Raw genomic sequence first — 25,989 nt, forward strand, 5'->3', positions numbered from 1 at the left:
TCGCGCTCCGGGGGCTTCTCGCGGACGGGGGCGATTCCTGAGCCGCGGGGCCGGGGGCGCCGGGGGGGCCGGGGGTGCGGCTCTTGCGTCGCAGTCGTACTGAATGTCTCTGCGGGGCCTGGCGGAGTCCCTGCCCACCCGCGTATCCCAAGATGTCCTGAAGCTTAAAGCCACACTGCCCCCTTTGGCACGAATGCCCTGTCCCTCTGACCGACCCTTCGCTACAGACCGGGTTAGGCTTCTCGTCCCAGCAGGCTGCGTGTCAGGTGGCCCTGACCCTGCGCTGGAACCGCCTGCAGAGCATCTGTGCCCCACTCCCCCGTGTGCAGCTCCTGTCCTCCCCAAGCACTTGGCCGGGACACCTCCAGTGTCGGGGGCCGCCCATAAAATGCATTCAATTGCACAAGTCAGGTGTACACCGTCACAGAACTCAGGCCTGGAAAGGGAGCTGGAGATCTTGCTTGTGCACCTCATTCAATGGACAAGGATCAGTCCAGGCTGTGGGACCAGAAGCCAGCAACACGGATCAGCCTGGGTCTGCTGCTGGGGGCACAGGTGAGTTGTGGGGGGCAGGCAGGAGAGGCCTGGGCGAGAGGCAGGAGCACTGAGGAGGGGAGGGCGCTGGGCTGCTGGGTTGGGCAGGAGCCTAGAGGGGGAGGCCAGAGGCAAGAGGGCCCTGGAGGACAGGCTGCCTCTCGAAGCTGTGCCCAGAGCCCTGGCCGACTTGACCTCAGAACCCTGTGGCTGCCATGTTGTCAGGCCAGGCCAGGCAAGGCAGGGGTCAGGAAGCCCATGGGGACGAGAGGCAGGCTGCTTCTTATTCAGCCCAGGTAACACTCCTGAGAGGTGGGCACAGGTGAGGTCGGGGAGGCTCAATGAAGATGGGCCAGCACCTGGTCCAGGCCACACAACCAGGCTGACCCCGCCCAGCCGGTCGGCCTGTTGTCTCCGCTGTGGGGAAATGCAGGTGTGGGCAGTGGGCAGTGGATGAAAGTCAGTGCCCTCCCTGTGCCCTCAGGTTACTCTGCAATCCCCGCATCACCGCCCCATCTCCTCTGGCCCCTTGGGCCTGCTCTCCATTCCCCTGGCTTCTGCACAGAGCATCCCTGAAGTCCATGGGTGGAGCCAGGTGAGCTGGGCAGTTGATGATGCAGGTGGGATTTGAACCCAGGACCCTCTGCCCCCTCACAGTCCCCCAATATATTGGGCCTTGGCCCACATGCCTTCTTTCCCCACAGAGCTTTCTACAGGCAGGAGTCCCCCCAGGCCCTGCAGAAACGTCCCGGGCCGCATTCCCTAGCTCCTTTGCACACCTAGCCCCCTCTTTCATGGGGATCAGAGGGCCCGTGTGCCGGTCTGACCCTGGAGCAGTCACCGAGGTCCCTGCCTTGCTGGCCTTCGCAGGGTGCTGGGCTTGCTGTGTCTGTCTCTGCCCCTCTTTCCTTGGTGCCTATCTGATGCAGAGTGACCCGTCCCCTCTGGAGCACTTGCTGCGTGTGGGGCACTGCACCAAGACCCTGATTTTAAAGATGAAGAAATGGAGTCTCAGGGAAGTGATGCGATAACATGTGATTCTTCTAGCAGATGAACCCATTCTACGCAGTCAGTCAGTCCCCGAGACAGAATCCTGGGGTCCAGGCTGCAGGGAGATTGGCCAGAGGACACCAGGGCTGGTGTCACCATATGCCACAAGCACATCAGGGTGTGAGTGGTTGCCGCTCCTGGACAGAGATGACCTCCCCTTCCCTGTCTGTCTGCTCTGCAGAAGCCCCTTCTTCCTGGCCTCCTTCCTCTTTCCCCTTCCCTTCCTGAACCCCCTCCTGACATGTCTCCCTGCCTTGTCAGCTGACTTCTGAGCTCTGTGTACAGTCTGGGCTTGGGTCAAGGCCAAGGGCAGCAACAGCCCAGAAAGAGTAAAGGGCCAGGTGCCCGGGGAGAAGGACTGGCTGAGGGGCCAGAGTGAGCCGGTCCCCACCCTGGCCAGGGTTGGGGAGGGTCACTGGCTGCCATTGAGCAGGATCCCTTCTGGACCCCAGATTGGACCTCTGCCCCTCCTTCCAGATGTGCTCTTGGCTCAAGGCGAGCCAGCTGGAGCCCCCTGGCAGGGGGAGGGGTTTGTCTGAGTTCCTGTAGTTCCCGCTTCTGTGCAGCCTGCTGGACAGGGTGCTGGGAGGGAGGAAAAGGAGGAGGGGCCTAGGGAAGCCCCAGCTTCTGCAAAGAGCCCATGTTGGGGAGAAGAGCAAGGTCTGCCCAGAAACCTGGGGGCTTTTCAGAGTCCAGGGATTTTGCATGGGTGGTTTCCTTTTGAGAGAGAGACAGAGAGGGAGAGGGAGAGAGGGAGGAGGGAGGCGCAGGGCATTAAGGGGGTCACAGTAGGCTATTCAGGATGGAAAAAAGGCCAGACGGTGAGATTTTTTTCTGTAGGGCAGCAGGGGCCTCCCAGAGGGGGTTCCCCTTCCTCAGTCTCTGGGTCCTCTGGGCACAGCTGGTGCCTCTTCAAAGGCCAGCTTAGGTCACTTCACTGCCCACAGCACCGCCCTCTTCCCCTGGTGGGATGACTGGCACTCAGACCGGAGACTGCCCTTACTTCTGGGGGTGTGACTGTTGCTGAAACAGGCTCTTTCTCCATCGTCCCCAAGACTGGGCTCTTCCCATGGACCTGCAGAGCGCCAGGCTGCCTATGCGGCAGGTCGGGATTGGGGGCAGGTGTCTCTCTGACCCGTTACTTTCACCCCAGCCACTTGCATCTCCCCACTAATTAAGTCTGTGAGGTCCGTGGGAGAGGGAGCGTCGGTAGTCCCCGCTCCCCTCAGGGCTCCTGGGGAGCCGGAGCAGAAAGACCAGAGAGCCTTCGGAGAATGATAACTTTATGTGGGAGGTTGGGGCGGGTCGCACGCTCTGGGTCGCCGTCACCGCGGGAAGATGCTGCTGTCCGCGTTCTCCTCCAGGATGGCCTCCAGGCGCCTCCGCTGGGGGGACAGGCTGGGGCCGGGTGTGTGCAGAGGCGGGCGGGGCCCCCTCCCCGCCCCTACTGGGGCTCGGCCGCACCTCTTGGCGGTCCAGGGGTTCCGGGATCCGCGTGGGCCTCAGCTGTGGCGGCAGGAACAGCTCGAGCCGGATGGAGGCGCGTGCGGACTTCTGCTGCTGGATGAGCAGCGCGATCTCCTCGGCCTGCCGGGGCCCGGGTGGCTGAACTCGCGCCCCACGTGCCCCGCCTCGCCCCGCGCGCCCCGCCCCGCCCCGCCCCACACGCCTCGCCCCGCCCCACGCGCCTCGCCCCGCCCACGCGCCCCGCTCGCCCCGCCCACGCGCCCCGCTCGCCCCGCCCCACGCGCCCCGCCCCGCGCGCCCCACGTGCCCCGCCTCGCCCCGCCCCGCCCACGAGCCCCGCCACGCCCACGAGCCCCGCCCCGCCCCGTTCCGCGCCACGTGCGCCCCCTCCCCTCACCCGCATGCGGGTGTAGCGCAGCCGCAGGGCGCGGACTCGCCCGCGGGCCTCTGCCGCCTTGAGGACGCCCAGGAGCAGGTTCTGGTGCTCCGAGGGCAGCTCGAGCGGCTGCGTCCACGTGCGCGGGTAGGGCATTTGGTGCCCGGGCTCCGCCGACCCGCGTGGAAAGGTGGAGGCGGCCGCGCCCACGTCCTCCATCAGGTCGCCGAAGATCAGGTGGCGGCGGCGCTGCGCGGGGAGCAAGGCCGCCAGCCCCTGCGGTGTCAGGGCCCAGCCCGGCTTGGGGGGCTCCGTCGCGGGCGCCGCTTTGGCGGCCCCCGCTTTGGCGGCCCCCTCATCCCGCCCCGCGCCGGGTGCGCTCTTCCCGCCTCGCTCCTGCGGGCCCTGGCGCCCGGCCTCCTCCGCCGGCTGCGGCATCCTCCCCCTGCGGAGGGAAGAGGGCGTCCCGTCGGTGCCGGCGGTGGCCCCGGGGCCCTGCCCTCCCCTCGGGGACCCCCGTGCGCCCCAGCTCCGGCCCGCTGGGCTCCCCGCAGTCGGACTTGGTCCCGACCCCCAGCCTCTGAGCTCGGCCCAGGCGCACTCCCTCTCCCGAGCAGCGGCCCTGCCAGAGTCCTGCAGGCTCCTGGGACTTTCTCATCAACTCCGGTGCAGGAAATGTCTCTCCTACCCTACCGGCTGCTGTGTTTGAACCGAGGAAATGCTGAGACTCCAGAGTTGATCTCAGGCCCTGCCAGGGTGGGCGCCACATGGAGACCTCTAGGTGACCCCGGGGCACCTTCATTGTGCCCCATGTCTGCGGTTCCCGACAGTCAGCATCTCCCACCAGACAGCTGGCTCTTCCCCTTGGGGCCTAGATGGTTGTGGGGAGCAGAGCCTCGGGGGCAGGTGACAGAGGAGGGAGGGTCCGCGATGGGGAGAGGGGAAGAGTCAACAGCCCAGTCGGCCAGCCTACAGCTGCCACCTTGCCCAGCCAGGGCCGGAGGCAGAGCCACGGCCCGACCCAGCGGCTGCGAACGCCCCCACCCCTCCTTAGCTCCAGGAGCCGAGGTCCTGCCCCCTCTCGGTCCCCAAACCCCATGCTTGCTGCCTGCTTGGGTCCGTGGAACCTCCGTGTAGCGCAGACTCTCTGGGGCTTGTTGACGCGGTTGCCCAGCAACCCAGAGTCTTGCGCCTCCCTCGAATCCGCGGGGCGGGTGGTGGGCGCGGGGGTTCCCCTCGGAGGGCCCTGGGGGCGTGTACGCGCCCCTCATAGGGGCCATCGTGGCACAGAGGCGTAGAGCCAGCCTCTCCAGCTTGGGCGAACGTCCTTTCCAGGCTGCTGCAGACGCACCATCTTAGGGGTTGTGGGCCCAGGTTCCTGGTTTGAGGGATCTTTGGGGCTAGTTTTGTGGAGTGGGGCCATTGGCCATGAGGAGACCTTCGTGGTTCAGGCCCATTCCCTGCCGATGGCCAGGAGGCCCTGGCACTGGCCGCTGGTGTTCACAGAAAGGGGTACTCGGGACCCCTCATCTCTTCTAGGGCAAGTCTGGGGCCTCAGGGGTCCAGGGGTCCCCCAAGACCAGAGCTGGGTTTTGCTGAACCCTGTGTTTTGGGATCTTGGGTCCTAGGTCCTAGATTTTGTGCATTCCTTTATTTTGTAACTAATTCTCAACTAATTAATAGTTAATTCTTTTTTTGTTTTTTGAGGCAGAGTCATGCTCTGTTGCCTAGGCTGGGGTGCAGTGGTGTGATCTCAGCTCACTGCAACCTCCGCCTCCCGGGTTCAAGACGATTCTCCTGTCTCAGCCTCCCGAGTAGCTGGGATTACAGGCACGTGCCACCACACTGGCTGATTTTTGTATTTTTAGTAGAGATGGGGTTTCACCATGTTGGCCAGGCTCATCTGGAACTCTTAACCTCAGGTGATCCACCCACCTTGGCCTCCCAAAGTGTTGGGATTACAGGTGTGAGCCACTGTGCCTGACCAATTAATAATCCTATAATTTTTTCAGACATTAATATGTGTGTTCTAGAATGTCTTAATTCACATGCTTATTCCACAGTTTAGGCAAAAATGAATGCATTAAGTTCATACCTGTTATGTATCTATCTCTCTACATTCGTAGATGTGACTCTGGGGTACCTTACTGGGAGTTGGAACCTGTGAGCCTGGGAGTAGGGCCGTCTTGGCTGAGGGTAGGGTCTTAGCTGAGGTCTGGCCTTTTGGCAGGAGGCTATTGGGTGTTCCCATTGTTTTTGGGAGGCTGCCCTGGCCTCTCAGTAAGAGGGTAAACTTTGACATTCAGCCCTTGTCCCAGAGCCGGCATCCCATCCCATGGCGAGGCCCATCCTTCCAGCCCTCAAGGCTTTGCTGCTCCCCACGAAGGCTCTTCCTGGTGCTGCTCCCTTCCCTCCTGCAGATGCCTTTGGGGTGCTGCCTGGGCTGTAGCACCAGCCTGACTTGAGGAAGGTCCCTGTACTCCAGAAGCAGCAGGGAGTACATAGGGACGCTCCCCCAGCGGCCACTTCCTCCAGGCAGCCTTCTGTGCTCCCATAGAGGTGAGTCCTTTGAGACAGGACCTGGGCCATCCTCAGCTTCCCTGGGTCCCGGCCAGCGGGACACATGGGTGGGGAGCTTTCTGTCTCTTGGCGGTTGTGGAGGGGTCACACAGGGAGTAAGGGAATGTTCTTCTGTTCTGCAAGAAGGGGCTTGTGACCTGTTTTTGTAGGACTGGACAACCTTGACAGCCCCTGTCCGTGGTTCCCAGCGGGTACTCCCAGGGCCCACCTGGCCCACATTCCTCGCCCCGATGTTTCTCCACACACTTGTAGTTCTGCAGGGAGGGAGGTGTTCTCTGTGTGTTTGGGGTCCAGCAACTGTGAGGGACCCAGAAGGCCGGCACCTCCCATCTGTTTCTGTCCGCAGGATTCACGTGTTTTTCGAGGGCTAATGGAAGTGCTGAGATCTAAAAGCATGTTTATTGCTGCCAAGGCCTGATGATGAAACTTCAAATCAAATTAGTAAACTTTTTAAATGAGTACAAAATTTAACATTATATTGAGAAGCTACTACTCAATTCTTTTGTTATTGTATATTAATTTTGTAAAGTCAGAATTACTAGGACAAAGTAATTTATTTTGATGAAACTCAGAAACGTTAAAATTCTTTCGCTTTATTTTTTTGAGACTGAGTCTCACTCCGTCACCTAGGCTGGAGTGCAGTGGTGTGATCTTGGTTCACTGCAGCCTCTGCCTCCCGGGTTCAAGCGATTCTCCTGCCTCAGCCTCCTGAGTAGCTGGGACTGCAGGCTTGTGCCACCATGCCCGGCTAATTTTTGTATTTTTAGTAGAGATAGGGTTTCACCATGTTGGCCAGGCTGGTCTGGAACTTCAGGATGGTCTTGATCTCCTGACCTCGTGATGCACCCGCCTCGATCTCCCAAAGTGCTGGGATTACAGGCATGAGGCCCCGTGCCCGGCCTCTTTCACTTTTTCAATAGCACATTGTATGGCCTGGTGACTATATTTCCTGGGGGACGGCTGCTCTGTGTGGGGCTGCCAGACCCTCTGGTTTGATTCTTGTCCTCAGCCAGCCTAGGGTGGCGAAGCCTGTGGAAGGAGGAGGTAGAGGGGGCCTGCGCTGGGGGTTCGGGTGGTGGGGACAGAGGACAGTGCTCCAACTGCCCTCTAGCATTTGCGGATTCTGAGTCCCTGGATAAGAGTGAGGTGTGTGTGTTTGCCTGGTGAGTGGGTGTGAATCTCACCCCAGAGCCCAAATACCCAGGAGCTCCACGTGCAGCCTGTGACAGGCTTTAACTGTCACTTGTGGACACGTGCTCTGTGCCGTCATTCGTGTGCCGTTGTATCATGTCTTGAGCTGTTCCTCATATCCTGCCTAGGACATGCGTGTTTGAGGCTGTCTTGCTCTCTTGTGTAACGTGTGTCTCCTGTGTGCCACGTATGTTCTGTATAGGACCCTGCTTCTACCCTCCCCCTTCTGGAGGGGCCACCCCACCATTGGCAGGTGGGGGAGGGCAGGACTCTATTAGGGGTCTAGAGAAACCTGGGCCATTTCGTCGGCACCACCAGTTCTCCTCTGTGGGAGCCTTTCTGGGTCCAGGGCTGGGCCCCTGCCAACCTCAGGGAGTGCAGTCAGCATCACATCTGGCACCCCCCGGCCAGATGACCAGGCCTGTCCTTCCCTCACAGACTGTGCCTGTGAGGGGCCAGGCGTCTGCCTCCCGCAGTCTCTGCTGGGTCTGTTGACCACACTCTCAGAGGATATCTGCTGAGACCAGAGCTCACAGGCCTAGCCTGGCAGCTGTGCTACTGAGTCATGGCCAGGTTCGGAAGGCTCCCAGGGCTGAGGGTCCTGGGGTACGCTTCTTGGAGGAGGTAAGACTGGAGCTGGTGGGGTGTGGCAGGATCCATGCAAAGGGCCAGGATCTGCACAGGTGGTCAGAGACTGTGCAGCAGGCCAGAGACTGCAGGAGGTCAGAGACTGCGCAGGAGGCCAGAGACTGCAGGAGGCCAGAGACTGTGCAGGAGGCCAGAGACTGTGCAGGAGGCCAGAGACTGCAAGAGGCCAGAGACTGCGCAGGAGGCTAGAGACTGTGCAGGAGGCCAGAGACTGCAAGAGGCCAGAGACTGCGCAGGAGACCAGAGACTGTGCAGGAGGCCAGAGACTGCAGGAGGTCAGAGACTGCGCAGGAGGCCAGAGACTGCAGGAGGCCAGAGACTGTGCAGGAGGCCAGAGACTGCAGGAGGCCAGAGACTGCGCAGGAGGCCAGAGACTGCAGGGGGCCAGAGACTGCAGGGGGCCAGAGACTGCAGGAGGCCAGAGACTGTGCAGGAGGCCAGAGACTGCAGGAGGTCAGAGACTGCACAGGAGGCCAGAGACTGCAGGAGGCCAGAGACTGCAGGAGGTCAGAGACTGCGCAGGAGGCCAGAGACTGCAGGAGGCCAGAGACTGTGCAGGAGGCCAGAGACTGCAGGAGGTCAGAGACTGCGCAGGAGGCCAGAGACTGCAGGAGGCCAGAGACTGCAGGAGGTCAGAGACTGCAGGAGGTCAGAGACTGCGCAGGAGGCCAGAGACTGCAGGAGGCCAGAGACTATGCAGGAGGCCAGAGACTGTGCAGGAGGCCAGAGACTGTGCAGGAGGCCAGAGACTGCAGGAGGTCAGAGACTGCGCAGGAGGCCAGAGACTGCAGGAGGCCAGAGACTGCAGGAGGTCAGAGACTGCGCAGGAGGCCAGAGACTGCAGGAGGCCAGAGACTGCGCAGGAGGCCAGAGACTGCGCAGGAGGCCAGAGACTGCAGGAGGCCAGAGACTGCAGGAGGTCAGAGACTGCACAGGAGGCCAGAGACTGCAGGAGGCCAGAGACTGCGCAGGAGGCCAGAGACTGCAGCAGACCAGAGACTGCAGCAGGCCAGAGACTGTGCAGGAGGCCAGGACCTGTGCATTGAGGCCAGGATCTCTGTATGGGGCAAGAGTGTCTGCAGGGAGGACTTCTAGGGGGTCACAGGATCTGTGGAGGGTGCAGGATCTTTGCAGTGGAGCTTGGATATGTGCAGGGGCCAGGATCTGGGTGGGGGCAGGATCTGTGCAGGGAGCTAGGATCAGTTCAGTGGGGCAGGATCTTTGAGGGGAGTCAGGATCTGTGTAGGGTGCCAGGATCTGGGCGGGGGCATGGTCTGTGCAGGGGGCACAGTCTGTGCCAAGGGGCAGGCAGGTTCTTGCAGCGGGACAGGATCTGTGCAGGGCGGTCAGGGTTTATGCAGGAGGCTGGGAACGTGTAGGGGAGATGAGGTCTGTTCTGACTGGGGGCAGAACTCATGGAGGTGGCAGGATCTTTGCCAGGGGGCAGAGTCTCTGGGGGAGCAGCTTCTGTGCAGTGGGTGGGGTCTGCATTGGGAGTCAGTGTCTGTTCCGGGAGGGCAGGGTTTGTGCTGCAGGCAGTGTCTGTTCAGGTCGTGAGGAGAGGACCTGTCCAGGAGGGCAGGATCTGTGCAGAGGGGCCAAGATCTATGCAGGGGGATGGGTTCTCTGTGGGGTGGGGGTACGGTCTGTGCTGGGGTTTGGGGCGACTAGATCTTTGCAAGTGTGGTCAGGGTCTTTGCAGGAGGGACAGATGGTGTGTATTAGGTGCACAGGGTCAGTGCATGGGGCAGGGTCTATGTGGGTGGGGCCAGGTTCTGTGCAGGGAGCCTAGGCTGTTCAGGGTGCCAGGGTCTTGGCAGGGGCTTTGCAGCGGGCACACGGGAGGGAGGAGCTGTCCTGGGTTTTGTGGTTACGAATATACCAGGGCAGGACGAGACAGAAAACACAGGAAGTTCAAGGGAGCACAGGGTAAGATTATGGACACCTTCTGGATCGACTGGGGAGGCCACGGCCTTCTGCCGGACCCTGAATGGCTCCCACAAAGAGAGCTGAGGTCTCTATTGCCTCCTGAAACACGAGGCAAGACAGAGCTGGGAGCTGCCTTGGTGGGGGCGCAGGTGGCTGGTTGCTGTTGCTGGGTGAGAAGGCTTGGGGTGAAAAGAGGCAGGGGTCAGGGAGCTAGGTCTGACCTCGCCCCCCTTGCTTTCTTCCTGTCCTCCTTCTCTGCCCCCCTCTGTTCTCTCTCCATACCTTCCTCCTCCTCCCCATCCCAGCCCCTCATTCTCCCCATCTCTGGTTGCATGGAGGAAGTTGTGGGGGTGACCGGTGACAGGCAGACATGCCAAGGGAGAGGGTTTGCAGCAAAAGATGAGGTGCCTGTGTCCTGCATTCTGCCCTGGCCTCTGCCGCTGGCTCCTGGGCTGGGGACATTGAGGGGGGCTCCTTTGTCCCCCTTCCCTTACTAGGTCTCTTCTCTGCCCACCCTCAGTGCCTGCAGTGCCCAGTCTGGGTGGCAGCTGAGGGCCATCAGGAAATGAGGTTCTGTGGGTGGGTGGGTAGGCAGGCCCAGGAAGCTGCGGTAGGAGGGCCTAGGGTTTCCTGCTCAGACCTTGGTGAGCCCAGCTGGGGCAGGGGGCTGCAGGGGTCCGAGCCTGCCTGGACCCCTTCCCGCCTCAGCTCTTGAGGCAGGGGGCTCACCCCTGCGCCTTTCCTGGAGAGCGTGTTTCTGCGCGTGTGTGTCCTCTGGGTGTCTGACGGCCTAGGTCTGTGTCTGTCTGTTCTCAGAGGTGTCCCTGCACGCCGTAGGTCTGCCCGTGAGCCTGTGTGCGCCTTGACGCACAGGTCACACACATGGAAGTCCTGGGGGACAGCCAGGGATGCCGGGTCCTGGGGCATCTGCCCATTCCGTCCTCGCCTGATTTGCCAGGTATCCTAGCAATGCTGCTGCCAGTTGCTTAGCAACCAGGTCCCCATTCTTGGAGAAGGTGCTCTGAGCAGGGTCTGAGCTGTGTCTCCTTCAAAGCCCGTGCAGGAAGAACAACCCCGTGACCAGGTGGGAGCTGGCGACTCAGCTGGAGGGTCACCCACACAGCCTTGACCTGTGACCTTTCGTCTCAGTGGATCGGGCGGGGGACCCCCGTGCTGAGAAAGACGCCACTCCAAAGGAGCCGCTCAGCTTTGTGGGTGCCGGGGCCCCGTGTGGGGAGCAATGTTCGGCACGGCTCCAGGACCCAGCTGTGGCAGACGTGCTTCCAAGTGATGAGCAGACCTGGGGTTTCAGCCCATCTCGGTCACTCTGCAGGGCCTCATGCCACTGAGGCTTCATGCTGTCGGCGGTGGCCGGGTGCGGTGGGGGTGACTGAGCTTTGGGAGCATGCAGTAGGTGCTGGGCCAGTGCTGGGTCTCGCCTGCTTGTTTATCAAGAAGCTTTGATCTGTGGAGAGCTGGCCAGGTGGGGGATTTTTGTGTGCCGGGAGCCCAGCTGGGGGGTGCTGTTCTGGGCACGGAGCGCCAACTCCGGCTGGTCCGGACCAGCTGTCCGAGGCCGTGTCTCTGTGTGAGTCATGACCCCCACGTCTGTGTGTGTCTGCGTCTGTGTGTCCTGTGCCTGTGAGCCTGTGGCCATCTCTGTCTGTGTGTCCTGGCCTGTGCCTGTGTCTCCATCTGGGGTCTGTGGGTCTGAGCCTCCTTGTTCATCTCTGCATGTGTGTCCTGGTCCGTGTCTGTCCCCATCCAGTGTGGGGCCGGCGCAGCCCTGGACGCAGTGACCCACCTTCCCTCGGCCCTCTCTTCCAGCCTGCGCAGCCCCTCCCCCTCTGGAGCTGCAGCCTCCTCCTCCTCCCCCCACCGCGTTGGGCTGCTGGGCTCTCGGCTGCTGCGTCTGGTCTGGCGGGTCTGGCGTCTGCTGAGGAGACGGAGACCCTGTGCTGAGCCAGTGGCGGCTGGGCTCTTCCATCCTGCTCTGCACCTGCGCTCGACTGCTGGCTGGCCGGGGGTGGGGGCCTCCACGGTGGTCCCAGCTCCCAAGAAGGTTGCAGAGGTAAGGACCTGAGCCGCTGGAGGTCGGGTGGGGGTCCTGCTGACGGACTGCAGCACAGCAGGGCTGGGGGCAGGAGGAAGCTGGGTCCCAGGCGTTTCTGGGTGTGTCTCAGTCTCTTTTGTGTCTGCGTGTGCATGAGGGCAGGTTTGGGCATCCGTGTGTTTGTCTGTGTGTGTGACATGTGTCTCGGCATCCCTGTGCCTGTGAGCACATGAGTGGCTGTGTCTGTGAGTCCCTGTGGGTGGACACGTGTCCCGTGGTGTAACTGCCTCCAGGCAGCCTCTATGTGAGTCTCTAAAGCGAACGAGAGGTGCCCTCGGGAGTGCATGTGTGCTCTGTGTTCTGTGAGCCCCTGTCTGTGCACACGTGTCCTCACGTCTCTATGAGTCCCTGGCTGTGCATGTGTGTGCCCGTGTTCCGGCATGTGTGCCCGTGTTCTGGTGTGTGTGCCCGTGTGTTCCAGCGTGTGTGCCCGTGTGTTCCGGCGTGTGTGCCCGTGTGTTCCAGCGTGTGTGCCTGTGTGTTCCGGCGTGTGTGCCCGTGTTCCGGCGTGTGTGCCCGTGTATTCCGGTGTGTGTGCCCGTGCGCCTCAGTGACTGGCTGCTGCCCAGTGACAGGTCCGTGTGTCTGCTGGGCTGCACGTGCTGTGCCGGAGGCCGCAGCTGGGCGTGTGTCTGGGTCTGCAGCTGCTTTTCTCTGTGCTCTGTCCCAGGTGCTACACCGAGTGGATTTGCAGGGCACCGGCATGGAGCCCCTCTTCCCCGCCCCGTTCTGGGAGGTCATCTATGGCAGCCATCTTCAGGGCAACCTGTCCCTGCTGAGCCCCAACCACAGCCTGCTGCCTCCGCACCTGCTGCTCAACGCCAGCCACGGCGCCTTCCTGCCGCTTGGGCTCAAGGTCACCATCGTGGGCCTCTACCTGGCTGTGTGTGTCGGGGGGCTCCTGGGGAACTGCCTCGTCATGTATGTCATCCTCAGGTAGGTTGGGCCACGGGGTTCCCGTCTGGTGAGTCCCATACAGCTGCAGATGGGGAAACTGGCTGTTCTGGACCCACCCGAGCAGGTGGCGCTTTTTCCTCCATTAAATGTTTTTGACCCTGTCCAGGAGGCAGGACCAATCCCGAGGCCCTGGGTGCTCACCTCCCGGGTGGCCCTGGCCCACCCCCACTGTGTCCCAGGCAGAGACGTCGCCACCCTGACCCCTGTTTGAACTGTGGACCAGGCTCTGTGCCAAGCTGTCTGCTTGAATGACCTCATGAGACCCACGTCAGCCCTGCGAGGCGTTGTTGTCAGCCTATTCCCTGGATGCGTGGAGGGAGGCACAGGGCTGGTGCTGGGACGGTCCTGAAACCCCTTCTCAGGCTCCAGGGCTCCTGCTCATGGAAGTGTCTGCGTTGAGCCACGATATGTGGGTTCATATGGGAAAACCTGTGGGGGCCAAAGAGAGGGCAGCTGATGGTTGAGGGGGCGGTGCTGGGGGACAATGTGGGGGACAGCTGGGGGCAGCCAGGGGCATAGTGGGGGGATAGCATGGGGGATAGTGGGAGGGTCATGTGGGGGAAAGCAGGGGATGGCTGGGGAGATAGTTCAGGGGACAGTAGGGGGCAGCCCGGGGGATGGTGTGGGGGGATAGCATGGGGAGATATAGTGTGAGGGACAGCAGAGGGATAGCAAGGGAGACAGTGTGGGGGATAGCGGGGGGCAGCCGGGGACATAGTGCTGGGGGCCGCTGGGGGAATAGCCAGGGATAGTGTTGGGGACAGCATGGGGCACAGCGTGGGGGGCAGTGTGGGAGTGGGCAAGGAACCCTTCACGTGGATTGTGCATTGGGCAGGTAGAAGATGGGGATGACTTAAGCAGAAAGGGAGGGTTTTCTGGGCAGAGAAAACGAGGAACCCCGAATCCATCCAGATGAGAGAGACCGAAGGGGCGGGGACAGCAGGTGGGGTCTTGAAGGCCCGGTTGGGGGAACTTTGTTCTTCAGGAAGTGAGGGTTTATGGGTGATACTTTGTCAGGAAAATGACATGGCTGGAATGAGCTTTCTTATTGATCCAGGATGTTGCCTGGACCCAGAAAAAAGGTGATTCTGAAGAAAGTACCCAGGACTCTAAAGCAAGTGGTCACTCCTTATAACCTCAAAGGGCCCCAACCAGAGGTGCCATGTAGGTAGAGGCAGGACAGGGCAGTGGGGGGGGGTTCAAGCTGCCACCATCCCAGCCCTGTCCCCTGAATGTCCCTGAGAAAAGCTGTTCCCCCTGGGCCCTGTTTTTCCCATCTGGAAAGTGAGCAAGGTGGACCATGTAGCCATGTGTGTGTGCTTGTGTGTGTGTGCGTGTGTGTATGCATGTGTGTGTGCAAGAGGCTGTGTGTGCATAAGTATGTGTGTGCATGTGTGTGCACGTATGTGTGTGTGCAGGTGACACATGGTCAGACAAGAGCGTCGGAAGATCAGCTGCCCCTCCCCAGTGCTGACTCCTAAGTGAGGGCACTGGGGAGACTGCTTCACGATGTGCACGTCCCTTCGTGGCCAGTGGGCATGCCACGGCTCAGGAGTGCGGCAGCCTGGGGCGGTCCCTGGGCTTGAGCCCCTTTCCTGCCATGATGGTGTCTCTACTGTGTCACTCCTCTGCACTGGGCATTACAACTGTCTCAGCCGCTTCCTGTATTAGAGCAGACAAGGAAGATCATCTTGTTCACCAGAGTCCCCAGAGAGGTCAGTGCTCAGGAGCTGCCCTGGCCACGCTGGCAGCACACAGCATGCCTTGAGCCACTGGGCTGTGGGACCATCCCGGGAGTCAGAAAAACCCCGCTCTGAGCCCTGCTCTGCTTTTTACCAGCTCCAAGGCCTTAAAAAAACAACATAGATCCTCTGGGCCTCAGTTTCTTCCTGTATAGAGGGGGTCAAATCTTCAATGACATACATTCCCCCTGAAGAGCTTGGTGCAGGTGTTTGCCGTAAGCATTGTCATTTCTTCGTGATTGTAGCCTCTTTATGCTTATTCATAATCACTCTCTCAGAGGTAGAACTGAGCCCCATACTTCCTCATGGCAGCTAAACTCACACAGAATAATGTCATCTCGGGTGCTGCTGCCACTGCCAATACGACTGCCACCACCATCACAATCACCACCATCACCATCATCACCGTCACCACCACCACCAGCATCACATTCATCATCACCATCATCACTATCACCACCATCATCACAATCATCACTGTCATCACCATCATCACCACCGTCACCACCAGCATTACATTGATCATCACCATCATCACCATCACCACCGCCACCACCACCAGCATCATCACAATCACCACCATCACCGTCATCACCATCACCACCACCACCATCAGCATCACATTGATCATCACCACCATCATCACAATCACCACCATCACCATCTTCACTATCATCACCACCACCACCAGCATCATCACAATCACCACCATCACCGTCACCATCACCCACCACCACCATCATCACCATCACCACCACCACCAGCATCACATTCATCATCACCATCATCATCACAATCACCACCATCACCATCTTCACTATCACCACCACCACCACATCATCATCACGTTCACCATCACTGTCAACACAGTATCACCATCACATCACATTCATCACCATCATCACCACCACCACCATTACCACCATGACCACCATAATCTCCCCCAACTATTACAACCATTAATTTATTTAACAATTTTTTTTTTTTGAGACAGAGTCTCACTCTGTCGCCCAGGCTGGAGTGCAGTGCTGCTATCTTGGCTCACTGCAACCTCCACCTCCCGGATTCAGGGGATTCTCTTGCCTCAGCCTCCCAAGTAGCTGAGACTACAGGCACGCGCCACCACACCCGGCTAATTTTTGTATTTTTAGTAGAGACAGGGTTTCACTGTGTTAGCCAGGATGGTCTCAATCTCCTGACCTCGTGATCCACCCACCTTGGCCTCCCAAAGTGCTGGGATTACAGGCATCAGCAACCACACCCAGCAACAAAAATTTATTAATCACCAACAATTTTCCCAGCCCTTTCCGGCACCTCTTCCCGTGCTCGGATACAATCTTACCTCATTAGCATCCCTCCTGTGCCTGTCACCATTTTCTGTCTCTATTGCTAGACAGCAGTGTGGACTGGGAAGTCTTGGTAAGTTCTTATAGACTCTGGAGCCCTCAGAAACCTCTGGCAACTGTACGGACAGCATTTGAGTCTGTGAGGGGTCTTGGAGGAGACTCAAAATCGAGGAGAGCAGGCTCCTTCCCTTGGGGTTCTAACCGTTTGCTCCCATGCGGAGTCCAGGGTGTGCTCTGGTACCCCACATGCCCCAACTCCTCTAAAGTAGACCTGTGTTTAGGGCTTGGAACTTGTGTGTGTCAGAATCACTTGAGGTGCTGGTTAAGATGTTTGACCCCAGGCTCCATCCCCTGAGACTGACTCAGTGAGTCTCAAGTTGGGTCCAGGAGCTGTCACTTACCAAGCTCCTATGGGAACTCTGATGTTAAGGGACTCAGGACCAGTGTAGCTTCTGGTGGCCAAGATGAACCCCTTGCCCTTTGCTGCCCGGCCCAGCCAGCGTGGCCAAGTGAAGCTTTTCTTCTGCCTCTATTCCGCAGGCACACCAAAATGAAGACAGCCACCAATATTTACATCTTTAACCTGGCCCTGGCAGACACTCTGGTCCTGCTGACACTGCCCTTCCAGGGCACAGACATCCTCCTGGGCTTCTGGCCGTTTGGGAACGCCCTGTGCAAGACAGTCATCGCCATCGACTACTATAACATGTTCACCAGCACCTTCACGCTGACCGCCATGAGTGTGGATCGCTACGTGGCCATCTGCCACCCCATCCGCGCCCTCGATGTCCGCACATCCAGCAAGGCCCAGGCCGTCAATGTGGCCATCTGGGCCCTGGCCTCTGTCGTTGGCGTTCCCGTGGCCATCATGGGCTCGGCACAGGTCGAGGATGAAGGTCAGTGAGCGGTCCCCTCCTCCCCTCACCAGGCTCCCCGTGGCTCCGGGGTGGCCCCTCCATGCCTCCTGGGCCCGTGCCGACCCCGTTTCTCTCCCCACAGAGATTGAGTGCCTGGTGGAGATCCCCGCCCCGCAGGACTACTGGGGCCCCGTGTTTGCCGTCTGCATCTTCCTCTTCTCCTTCATCATCCCCGTGCTCATCATCTCCGTGTGCTACAGCCTCATGATCCGGCGGCTGCGTGGAGTCCGCCTGCTCTCGGGCTCGCGAGAGAAGGACCGGAACTTGCGGCGGATCACCCGGCTGGTGCTGGTGGTGGTGGCCGTGTTCGTGGGCTGCTGGACGCCCGTGCAGGTCTTCGTGCTGGTCCAAGGGCTGGGCGTTCAGCCAGGCAGCGAGACTGCCGTGGCCATTCTGCGCTTCTGCACAGCCCTGGGCTACGTCAACAGCTGCCTCAACCCCATCCTCTATGCCTTCCTGGACGAGAACTTCAAGGCCTGCTTCCGCAAGTTCTGCTGCGCGTCCGCCCTGCGCCGGGAGATGCAGGTGTCCGACCGCGTGCGCAGCATCGCCAAGGACGTGGCCCTGGCCTGCAAGACCTCCGAGGCGGTGCCGCGGCCCGCATGACTAGGCGTGGACCTGCCCATGGTGCCCGTCAGCCCGCAGAGCCCGTCCACGCCCAACACGGAGCTCACACAGGTCACTGCTCTCTAGGCTGACAACCCTGAGCCCTGAGCACCCAGAGCCTTGGACGGGCTTTTCCCTGTGGGCCAGGAATGCTCGGTCCCAGAGGAGGACCTAGCGACATCGTGGGACAGGTCAGAGCGTCAGGGCTACCTCCAAGGTCCCGGACACACTGAAGCTGCCCTCCTGGTGCACGGCTGCAGGGACACAAGGACCTACCTGGAAGCATCTGCTGTGCCGGTGGATGGCCCTGACTGGCGCCCGTGCCCCCCACGCCTGCTGTGACTCTTGGCTGCTCTGGGGCTGTGTTGGCAGAACCCTGGGTGAGCACGCACTGGACGGCCCTGACTGGCGCCTGTGCCCCCCACGCCTCCTGTGACTCTTGGCTGCTCTGGGGCTGTGTTGGCAGAACCCTGGGTGAGCCGCAGCAGCTGTGTCATCGTGCGCACCCCACGTGTTGTGTGCTGTGTGCATGGCAGGACTCCAGCTGCCTTCAGCCCTGCAGCGTCTCCTCAGGGCAGCTGGACAGGCTTGGCGCCGCCCCGTAAGTGCAGCGGGCAGCTTTCCTGTGGGGTGGCACTTGCCCTGAGCTTGGAGCTGCCATCTGGAGGACTTGCTGTTCTGACTGCAGCTGTGCAGCCAGGGTCACCCCAGGAGGGAGTGTCCAGGTGGACTGTCTGTCCCTGGCTGCAGATGCTGAGCTGGGCCTGGGCCAGCCGCCCCGTGCAGGCCTCCTCCCTGACTGCAGCTCCATTCCCTCCGGCAGTGCAACAGCCGTCCTGCCACGGACCGGACCGGACCGTCAGCTGAGCCCTGCTTCTCGGTGCGGAGGGGCTCAGGAGGGAGGCACCGCGTGACCAGCATGGGCAGCTCTGTCGTCCACAAAGTAGAGGCCTCATTTTCCTGGTCTCGACTGCTCTGTTTGGAGCAGAGTGGGGGAAGATTTTCTGGGGGTCCCCACATCCTCCCAGGGCTCCCCTCACAGTCTCCTTTGCTTGAAGTCAGTGGTCGGTGGCCGTGCTGTGCTGTGCTGTGTGGAAGGAGGACCCAGTGGCCACAGCATAGTTCTGCTCTGGCGATGCCTGCTTCATTTACAAGCCTCAAGATGGCCCTGCGCAGGCCTGGGCTTGCTGCCTGCTGGGAGGGTGGCTTTGCAGCAGAGCCAGCGTGAGGCATGGGGCTTGGTGGGGCTTGCTTGAGCCCAGCTGCGAGGACCGTGGTGGCTGCAGGGACACTTGGGTGGGGGGTGCAGTATCTGTACCTCGGGATGCCTTGCTGCAGTCACCCAGAGAGTCACCCTTCCTGGTCTACAGATGGAAGCTGCAGGTTGGTGACTTTGCAGATGCACTTCCTACAGACGAACTATTAAAATACCTGCAACATTGAAAAAACTCCGTTTTTCCACCGAGACCTTGGCCAGGTAACCTTAGGCAGCTGCAAAGAACAGGAAGTGATGGTGTCTCACCACAGAGCCTGCTCCTCCAGGTCTGGGGAGCCTTAGCTGTGGGGATTGTTCCTGAGGAGGCCCATGCTGTCTCCGTGACATCTGTGGCAGGAGTCTCTGAGAACGGGAGCTACCTAGCTGCAGTGTTTTCTTGCCAAGGCTAAGCGTTTTGTGAATCTGTGCTGATGTAATGTGCATCTTCACGCATTTATGCATGTGGCAAGTGTGACTTCTATGCATGTAGCCTGCCCTGGGTCTGTCTCCCAGATCATGAAAAAGGACCCTAATAAACGCTCGCTCACTGGCTGGGTACTGTTCATTACAGGAGCTTCTGGCTCCTGCCACCTGGGGATTTGCTTCTGGAGCGGCTTTTCTGGGATTGGCACGTGGGCGGGAGGGGCTGTGGGGTTTGGGCTGAGTCCTTGCACCTGCCCCGAGCTGGTCAGCAGGTTGGGCCCTGCCCTCAGTGGTGGGTCCTGGGGAGAGCTGAAGCCGGTTAATGGTGCGTGCCTGGCTCCTGCCTTTTCTTCAGCACACGCGGTTTCTCCCCTGCCGCCTGGAGAGAGGTTCCCTGAGGATCCAGTGGGAGGGAGCTGCGGGGTTTTCTTCCCCCCATTTCATCTCAGAAGAACCCCTGCTCCTGCTCATTTCCCCTTCCTTGAGCGGATCTGAGGGGTTTTGGTGAACGGTGAGCAGACAGCTTCCTCCGGGGCTGGGCACATTCTTGTGATGGACACCTGCCTGCCAGTTCCTGTGTGGTCTGGTTCAGCCCAGGCTGACCTGGGAAACAGATGACCCTATCGGCGAGGCTGTGGAGGGGCATGGCACACTCCAGTCCAAGCGCTTGTGTCTAGGGCACATTCTGCAGGGTTTCATACAGGTTTGAATGGCAGGCACTGTCTTCTCCTGGGCTGCTGTAGTGAGGCACCACAGACCCAGGGATGCAGAAACAGTACACGTTTATTCCTCAGAGCTGTGGAGGCTGGAGGTCTGAGATCAGGTGCAGGCCTGTCGGGTTCTGGGGAAGACCCGCCCCAGGCTGCATCTTCTCATATCTCATGCATGGCTTTGAAAGCTCGAGAGCATCCCTTTTTCTAAGGGCCCTCATCCCATTCGGGAGGGCTCTGCCGTCATGACCTGTCACCTCCCAAAGGCCCCCTCTCCTGGTACCATCACCTTTGGGGGGGTTGGGATTTCAAAATACAAATTTTGGAGGAATGCAAATAGTCCATAACAAACACATTGCCATTAAAGCAAAGATTTAGCATCGGGGACGATTTGGGAGGGACAGGCTGCACCGGGGCAGGTACCGTGCCCTTGGGCCCAGGAGATGGAGTGGTCTTGGGGGTGGAGGCTCACACGTGGGCCCCTGTGTGGGTGGGTGTGCATCCAGGGCTAACGCCCACAGCTAGTGCCTTCCAGAAGGAGCAGGCCAGGCAGGGGCCAGGGGCCGCAGGAGGAGTTGGGGGCGGTGGAGGCTGACCAGCTACCTTGCTTTCCAGGACCGGGTTCCACCCCAGCGCGCCCTGGCTCTCCTCTCCAGCCCCCGGCTCGTCCAACCCACCTCTGCTGTTGGGCTTGGTCGAGTCGCCAGGCTTTTCCGAGCCTCAGTTTCCTTCCCCGTGCAAAGGGGACAGCAGAACCCTCTTTGTGGTTGTGGGGAAGGCTGGGGTGCCCGCGAGGGTCCCGGGTCCTGTCCCGCCTCGGGAAGGCCCGGGGTCTGCAGCGGCGTCGGACCCTCCCGCCAGGGGACGCTGTGGGCTCGCGCAGTCCCAGCCCTGGTTCCGGGTGTATGGCGGGGTCTGGAGGTGGGCGAGGGGCCGCCTCCCGGGAGAGCTTGCCTGCCCCTCCCTCCTGGCCGTGGGGCCTCCCCAGTCCTGGGGTCCTGGCGCTCCCTGGCTTGGGGGTGGTCTGCAGGCCCTTTTCCTGATCCGCCGGAGTCCCCGAGGAGAAGGCGCTGAGGATCCCTTTGCTGGACTGTGGATGGGTAGGAGCCGCCCGAGGGAATCAGGGGTCTGGGGTCTTGGGAGGAAGCCTAGTTGGCACCTTCTCCGCAGTAGAGCTGCCCGCTGGGGCCAGAGGGCAAACTGGGGGCAGGAGGGAGACTCGGGCCTGAGGGGGTGTAGGGGCCTTGCCCTGGCGTTCCTTAACCGCCCCACCCCGTGGTGCTCACTCTCAGCCCCGCCCTGCACGCGCTCCCACTCCTGCGGCCCCGCCCTCCACGCGCCCCCACTCCTGCGGCCCCGCCCTCCACGCGCTCCCACTCCTCCGGCCCCGCCCGCCACGCGCTCCCACTCCTCCGGCCCCGCCCGCCACGCGCTCCCACTCCTCCGGCCCCGCCCGCCCCTGGGCCCCGCCCCTCGTTCCGGCTCATTACACCTCACACTGGCTCTGCTCCGGCTTCTGGAGCAGCGTCTGTCTGGGGAACAGTCTCCCTTGTCTGCTCAAGGGCTCCGGGCGTCAGGCTGCTGTGCCACTGCTTTGCGAGGTGTGACTGCAGCGCAGCCGGGAAACGAGTCCTTGCGGCGCGGGTGTTGGGGGACAGCCCGTTCTTCTTGCGGCGTGGGTGTTGGTGGTGGCTCAAAAAGTGTCCACAGGCTGGGCTCGTGCCTGTCATCCCAGCGCTTTGGGAGGCTGAGGCGGGAGGATCACTTGAGCCCAGGAGTTTGAGAGCAGCCTGGGCAACATAGTGAGACCCTGTCTTTAAAAAAACAAATTGCCTGGCGTGGTGACACACACCTGTGGTCGCGGCTACTCCCGAGGCTGATGTGGGAGGATAGCTTGAGCTCGGGAAGTCGAAGCTGCAGTGAGCTGTGACCGCACTCCAGCCTGGGTGACAGAGTGAGACCCCTTCGCAATTTAAAAAAATAAAAAAAGAAGCAAAAGAAAAATGAACTGTCTATAGCCCCTGAGTGCAGGGTGGGCATGTGACTTGCTTCCAATGCACAGAATGAAGGGACCGCAGACGGCTCCTGACACTTGGCCTTAAATGTGTTGAGGCTTCCCCTTGGCTCCCTCCTGGGTCACTGGCTCTGGGAGACCCAGTGCCATGTTCCCAGGATACTTGGCCCCTGAAGCATCCATGTAGTGAGGAACAGAGGCCTCCTGCCAGGTGGGCCGGTGGGGAGACTTCTCAGAATGAGATGTCCTGGCACCTGCCCAATGTTCAGATGCCGGGGCCTCGGCCAATGTCCTGACTGCAGCCTGATGAGAGGCCCTGAGCCAGAACCACCCGAAATGCCACTTTAATTCTTGAACCACAGAAGCTGTGAAATAGTTGTTGTTTTAAGCCGCTAGGTTTTGGAGAACTTTGTTACACAGCAGCAGATAGCTAATACAGCGTCGTCAGGGAAGGTGACTGGATGGAGCTGGCCCTGGCATGTTTGGCTGACTCGCTCTGAGGAGGGACACTGAGGCAGCCTTGAGCTGTCTGGGCTTGACGGGCAGGGCCCTTGTGGCCTGGAAAGCTGGGGTACTTGGTGGATGGGTGGAGGTGGGCATACACCCTGGGGCACCTTGTGGGGTGGTAAATGAGGGGTCCTGTGTGCCAGCTGGACAGACTGGCCAGAGTTCTGGGTCATGAGGACTGAAACCAACCCAGGGGGCTCATGCCTTGCTGCCAGGCTGGAATGCCAGGCGTGGAACCAGCTGAGAACCATGGGTCAAGGATGGGGGCCTGGCCACGGTGCACCTGGGTTGTCTTCTGGCACCGGCCCCGGCCCTGCCCCCGACAGTCAGTGGTGTCTGAGCCGCCTGCCCTTCATTAGCAGCACCCCGCCCCCACCGGAGTTTCAGCACGCAGCTCCTGCTGGCTCAGTACAAGCCCCAGCCACACTGTGGGAGGAAGAGTTCCAGGTGCCAGCCTGTCCAAGTGACAGATGGTCCCTAGGCCATGGTGGCCCAGAGGTCCTGGCGGAAGGGCCCCGTACCCTGTAGCAAGCTATGAGAGGACCGTCGGCCACGGCCTGGGGGGTACAAAGGAGCACGAGGCCGTGGCATGGGGGCGTGGTGGGGACGGCCAGCTGCTGGAACGTCACTTGGGTTTCAGGCCGTGACAGTGGGTTTCTGGTCTCATTTGCTGCAGGTGTGGCTGGCCTTTGCAGCAGCACAGCACTGCTGCCTGAGGCGCCCACACTGTGCCACCTCCCAGCCCTGTCTTGGAAGAGCCCAAGGGACCCTGACTGTGCCACACGGTGCTGGCCCGGGTCGAGATCACGGTTCGGGATCCTTCCCCTCCCAACCACTGTCATTAGGGAACCCCAGCCCCAGAACCTTCCAGAGCTTGTCCATCTGTCTGTCCCTCGTGGGTAATTGGACTCAGGACGCTTGCTGTGCCGGGGGGCCTTCTGCTCTGACCTGGATCCCTGCTGCTGTCCATGCAGGGGCTGTCCAGGAAGCAGACGTGGGCGGTATATGCCCACGGCTGTCTCTGGAGGTCTGGTGGCCAGCATTTGAGGGTCCGTATCTCACTGTGTGGAGAAGACAGCATGGGGATGTGAACAGGCAGCACGTCCCCTGGAAGAGGCCGCCTGAACTGGGTGGGTGGGGGTGTAGGTGATGGTGGGGGTGATGGTGGGGGTGATGGCGGCTGCTCAGGCCCCTCAGCACCGGAACATGGTGCGGAAATTCTTGCGGAAGCTGTCGTCCAGAAAGGCGTAGAGGAAGGGGTTCAGGCACGAGTTGGCGTAGCTGAGGCTGGTGATGACATAGGACATGCTGATGACCAGCGGGGTCTGGGGCAGGTCTGTGGCCAGGGCCACGATGGAGGCCAGGTGGAAGGGCGTCCAGCAGAGGAGGCACACGGTCAGCACGACGAGGACGAGGATGGTCACCTTCCGCCGGGCCTTGCCTAGAGCCTTGGCGCCGGAGCAGAGCCGCACGGCCCGCAGCCTGCGCAGCAGGTCTGTGTAGAGCACGCAGATGGTGCACACGGGCACCACGAAGCCCAGGACCAACGTGTAGACGCGGCTGGCCTTGGACCAGGCCTGCTCGGGCTGCGGGAAGCTCAGCCCACAGCTTGGCACCTGCAGCTCATTGCTGTAGACGCCGGCAAAAGAGAAGAAGGGCAGAACCAGGACCGTGACGCCCAGCCAGACGCACAGGCTGACGACCTTCGCCCCCCGGTGGGTGCGCCAGGGCATGTGGCGGGACCGCACCGTGGCCAGCACCACCAGGTACCGGTCCACACTCATCACGGCCAGGAAGTAGATGCTGGAGAAGATGTTGTAGTGGTCGATGGCCAGCGCCAGCTTGCAGAGTAGCTCCCCAAAGGGCCAGTGCTGCAGCAGGTGCTCTGCAATGTTGACAGGCAGCACCAGTGTGAAGAGCCCGTCAGCGACGGCCAGATTCAAGATGAACACGTTGGTCACCGTCTTCATCTTGGGCGCCCTCAGGATGACAAGGATGACGGCCGTGTTGCCGGTCAGCCCCACGGCGCAGATCCCGGAGTACACGGCGGGGAGGAGCACATAGAGGATCGGCAGTGGCTCGGAGAAGGTGGCATTGTGGTCGGTGCCATTATCCTGAGAGACGTTGGCACCCACTGTGGTGAGGGAGGAGGCAGCCCTGCTGTGAAGGGGCTCCGGACACCCAGTGGCCTGCATTGTAGGTGGGACTGTTGTGCCCCGGGCAGGTGTGGGGTGCCTGGTAAGAGGCCTCCTTGGGCTGGATTCTAGGAAAGAAAATCCACCCGAAACTTTGAGATCTGGCCGTCTGTTAGAGCACAGCCGCTCCAAGTTCTCTGACAGAGACTGTGGGCCACTTTGCCAGGTCAAGTGCCTGGGGCCAGAAGGAGCTGGAGCCAGGTGGAGTGTGTGAGGGCCTCCCCCCGCCTCCTCCTGGTGATGCTTTGGCAGGTCAGTTCCCTCCTCCCGCAGAGAGGGGCTGCTGGCCGCCCTCCTGGGAAGAGGGGGTGTGGCTCTGCCCCTGCCCCAGCAACCTACAAACGCACAGTCTAAGTAGAATCAAGCGATCCCTTTGAAAACACCTCCCAGCTTGTCTCTGGTCCCCTTGAATCTGAAGCTCCTCCCTCCAGGGGTCTTGGAGTTGGTACCCTCCCTCCCAACCTCCTCGAGGTGCTGCAGAGCCCGCTGGTCCACCTGCTCTTCTCTCTACTGACCTGCCCAGTGCTTCGAGCCTGGAAGTCGGTAGCCTTGGTGTGTTCCTGGTGGTGGCCAGTACAGGCAGTTGCAGGGATGGGGGGGGTGTAGTCCTCACCAGCAGACCCCAGCTGAGGTTTCAGGAGTTTCAGGACCTGCCCTGCTGGCTGCCTCGGCCCCGGAGGCAGGGTTCCCAGCCCGGTGGCGGCGCTGATGCTGGTGAGGGAGGGAGGCGGATCCCCCACGCTGACGTGGAGCCCGGAAGGCAGGCCCCCCTTCCCTGAGCTGCAGTAGCGCCTGCAGTCGGCTGTCCCAGGGTCTCCTCGGCGCTCACTCACCCAGGCGCACTCCTCAGTGGGCGGCGAGGCACGTGTGCGTGTCTGCCTGTGCATGTGTGCGCCTGTGTGTCAGGAAGGCACTCCGTGCAGAGGCCTCTGGGTGTGCCCAGGTCTTTGGGCAGAGGGTACTGAGGGCATCTGTGCCCCGTCTGGGTGTCACTATGGCCCTGGGCACCCTTCTCTGTGTACACGGGGGTCTCGGTGGGTCCTGCACCCTACCCCGTGTCGTGAGTGTACATGGTGTGTGCCTGTGTGCGGGCCTGTGTCTGCCTGTACGGGAGTTTCTGTGGGTGAGCTCTGCATTGCATCTGAGTGGGCTGAGCGTGGGGGTCTCATGTGGAAGCACCACTTTTTGGCCATAGGCAACCCGACTTCTTTTTTGTCTTCTTCTAAAATGAGGAACTCAGACTCGGTAAGCTGTGAAAGGCTGCAGAGAAGACGTTCGCACCCTGAGGCGTCACTGTCACGCCGTCCTGCAGAGGCGGTGAGCATTGCGCTCTGCTCTGGGCTGGTCTCTGAGTCCTTCCCATCTCCCTGCTTTTCTTCCTTGCTGGACGCACCCTGGCGAATTCCACCCGTGTGTGTGCAGCTGGGCA

The 25,989-nt window shown here is 60.9% G+C and overlaps 3 protein-coding genes across 12 annotated transcripts; 1 reads left to right on the top strand and 2 right to left on the bottom strand.

The window, feature by feature from the left end:
• Nucleotides 1–67: 67 nt before the first annotated feature.
• OPRL1 (opioid related nociceptin receptor 1) lies at nt 68–19,261 on the top strand. 10 transcript variants are annotated; one of them, XM_064382618.1, is made up of 6 exons: nt 68–555; nt 1,019–1,129; nt 11,603–11,846; nt 12,559–12,824; nt 16,474–16,829; nt 16,933–19,261. In XM_064382618.1, exons 1-6 carry the CDS (start codon nt 104–106, stop codon nt 17,454–17,456), a joined length of 1,953 nt encoding a protein of 650 aa, XP_064238688.1. In that variant the 5' UTR covers nt 68–103; the 3' UTR covers nt 17,457–19,261. The 10 variants fall into 10 exon arrangements, with proteins under 10 accessions (XP_064238688.1, XP_012295971.1, XP_012295973.1 ...); XM_012440548.2 differs by lacking the exon at nt 1,019–1,129; XM_012440550.3 differs by lacking the exons at nt 1,019–1,129; nt 11,603–11,846 and adding an exon at nt 5,746–5,986 and having other exon boundaries at nt 522–555.
• Nucleotides 2,851–4,037, bottom strand: LKAAEAR1 (LKAAEAR motif containing 1). Its single transcript, XM_064382623.1, has 3 exons — nt 3,449–4,037; nt 3,049–3,171; nt 2,851–2,969 (listed from the first exon to the last, which is right to left on the bottom strand). Exons 1-3 carry the CDS (start codon nt 3,863–3,865, stop codon nt 2,910–2,912), a joined length of 600 nt encoding a protein of 199 aa, XP_064238693.1. The 5' UTR covers nt 3,866–4,037; the 3' UTR covers nt 2,851–2,909.
• Nucleotides 19,262–23,558: 4,297 nt separating the features above from the next.
• On the bottom strand, nt 23,559–24,592 carry NPBWR2 (neuropeptides B and W receptor 2). Its single transcript, XM_012440521.2, has one exon. The coding sequence runs from the start codon at nt 24,558–24,560 to the stop codon at nt 23,559–23,561; it is 1,002 nt and encodes a 333-aa protein (XP_012295944.1). The 5' UTR covers nt 24,561–24,592.
• Nucleotides 24,593–25,989: the final 1,397 nt, after the last annotated feature.

The sequence above is a fragment of the Aotus nancymaae genome, unplaced genomic scaffold (genome assembly GCF_030222135.1).
Source record: "Aotus nancymaae isolate 86718 unplaced genomic scaffold, 86718_ANA_hifiasm-v0.15.2.pri h1tg000029l, whole genome shotgun sequence".
NCBI classification, from domain to species: domain Eukaryota; kingdom Metazoa; phylum Chordata; class Mammalia; order Primates; family Aotidae; genus Aotus; species Aotus nancymaae.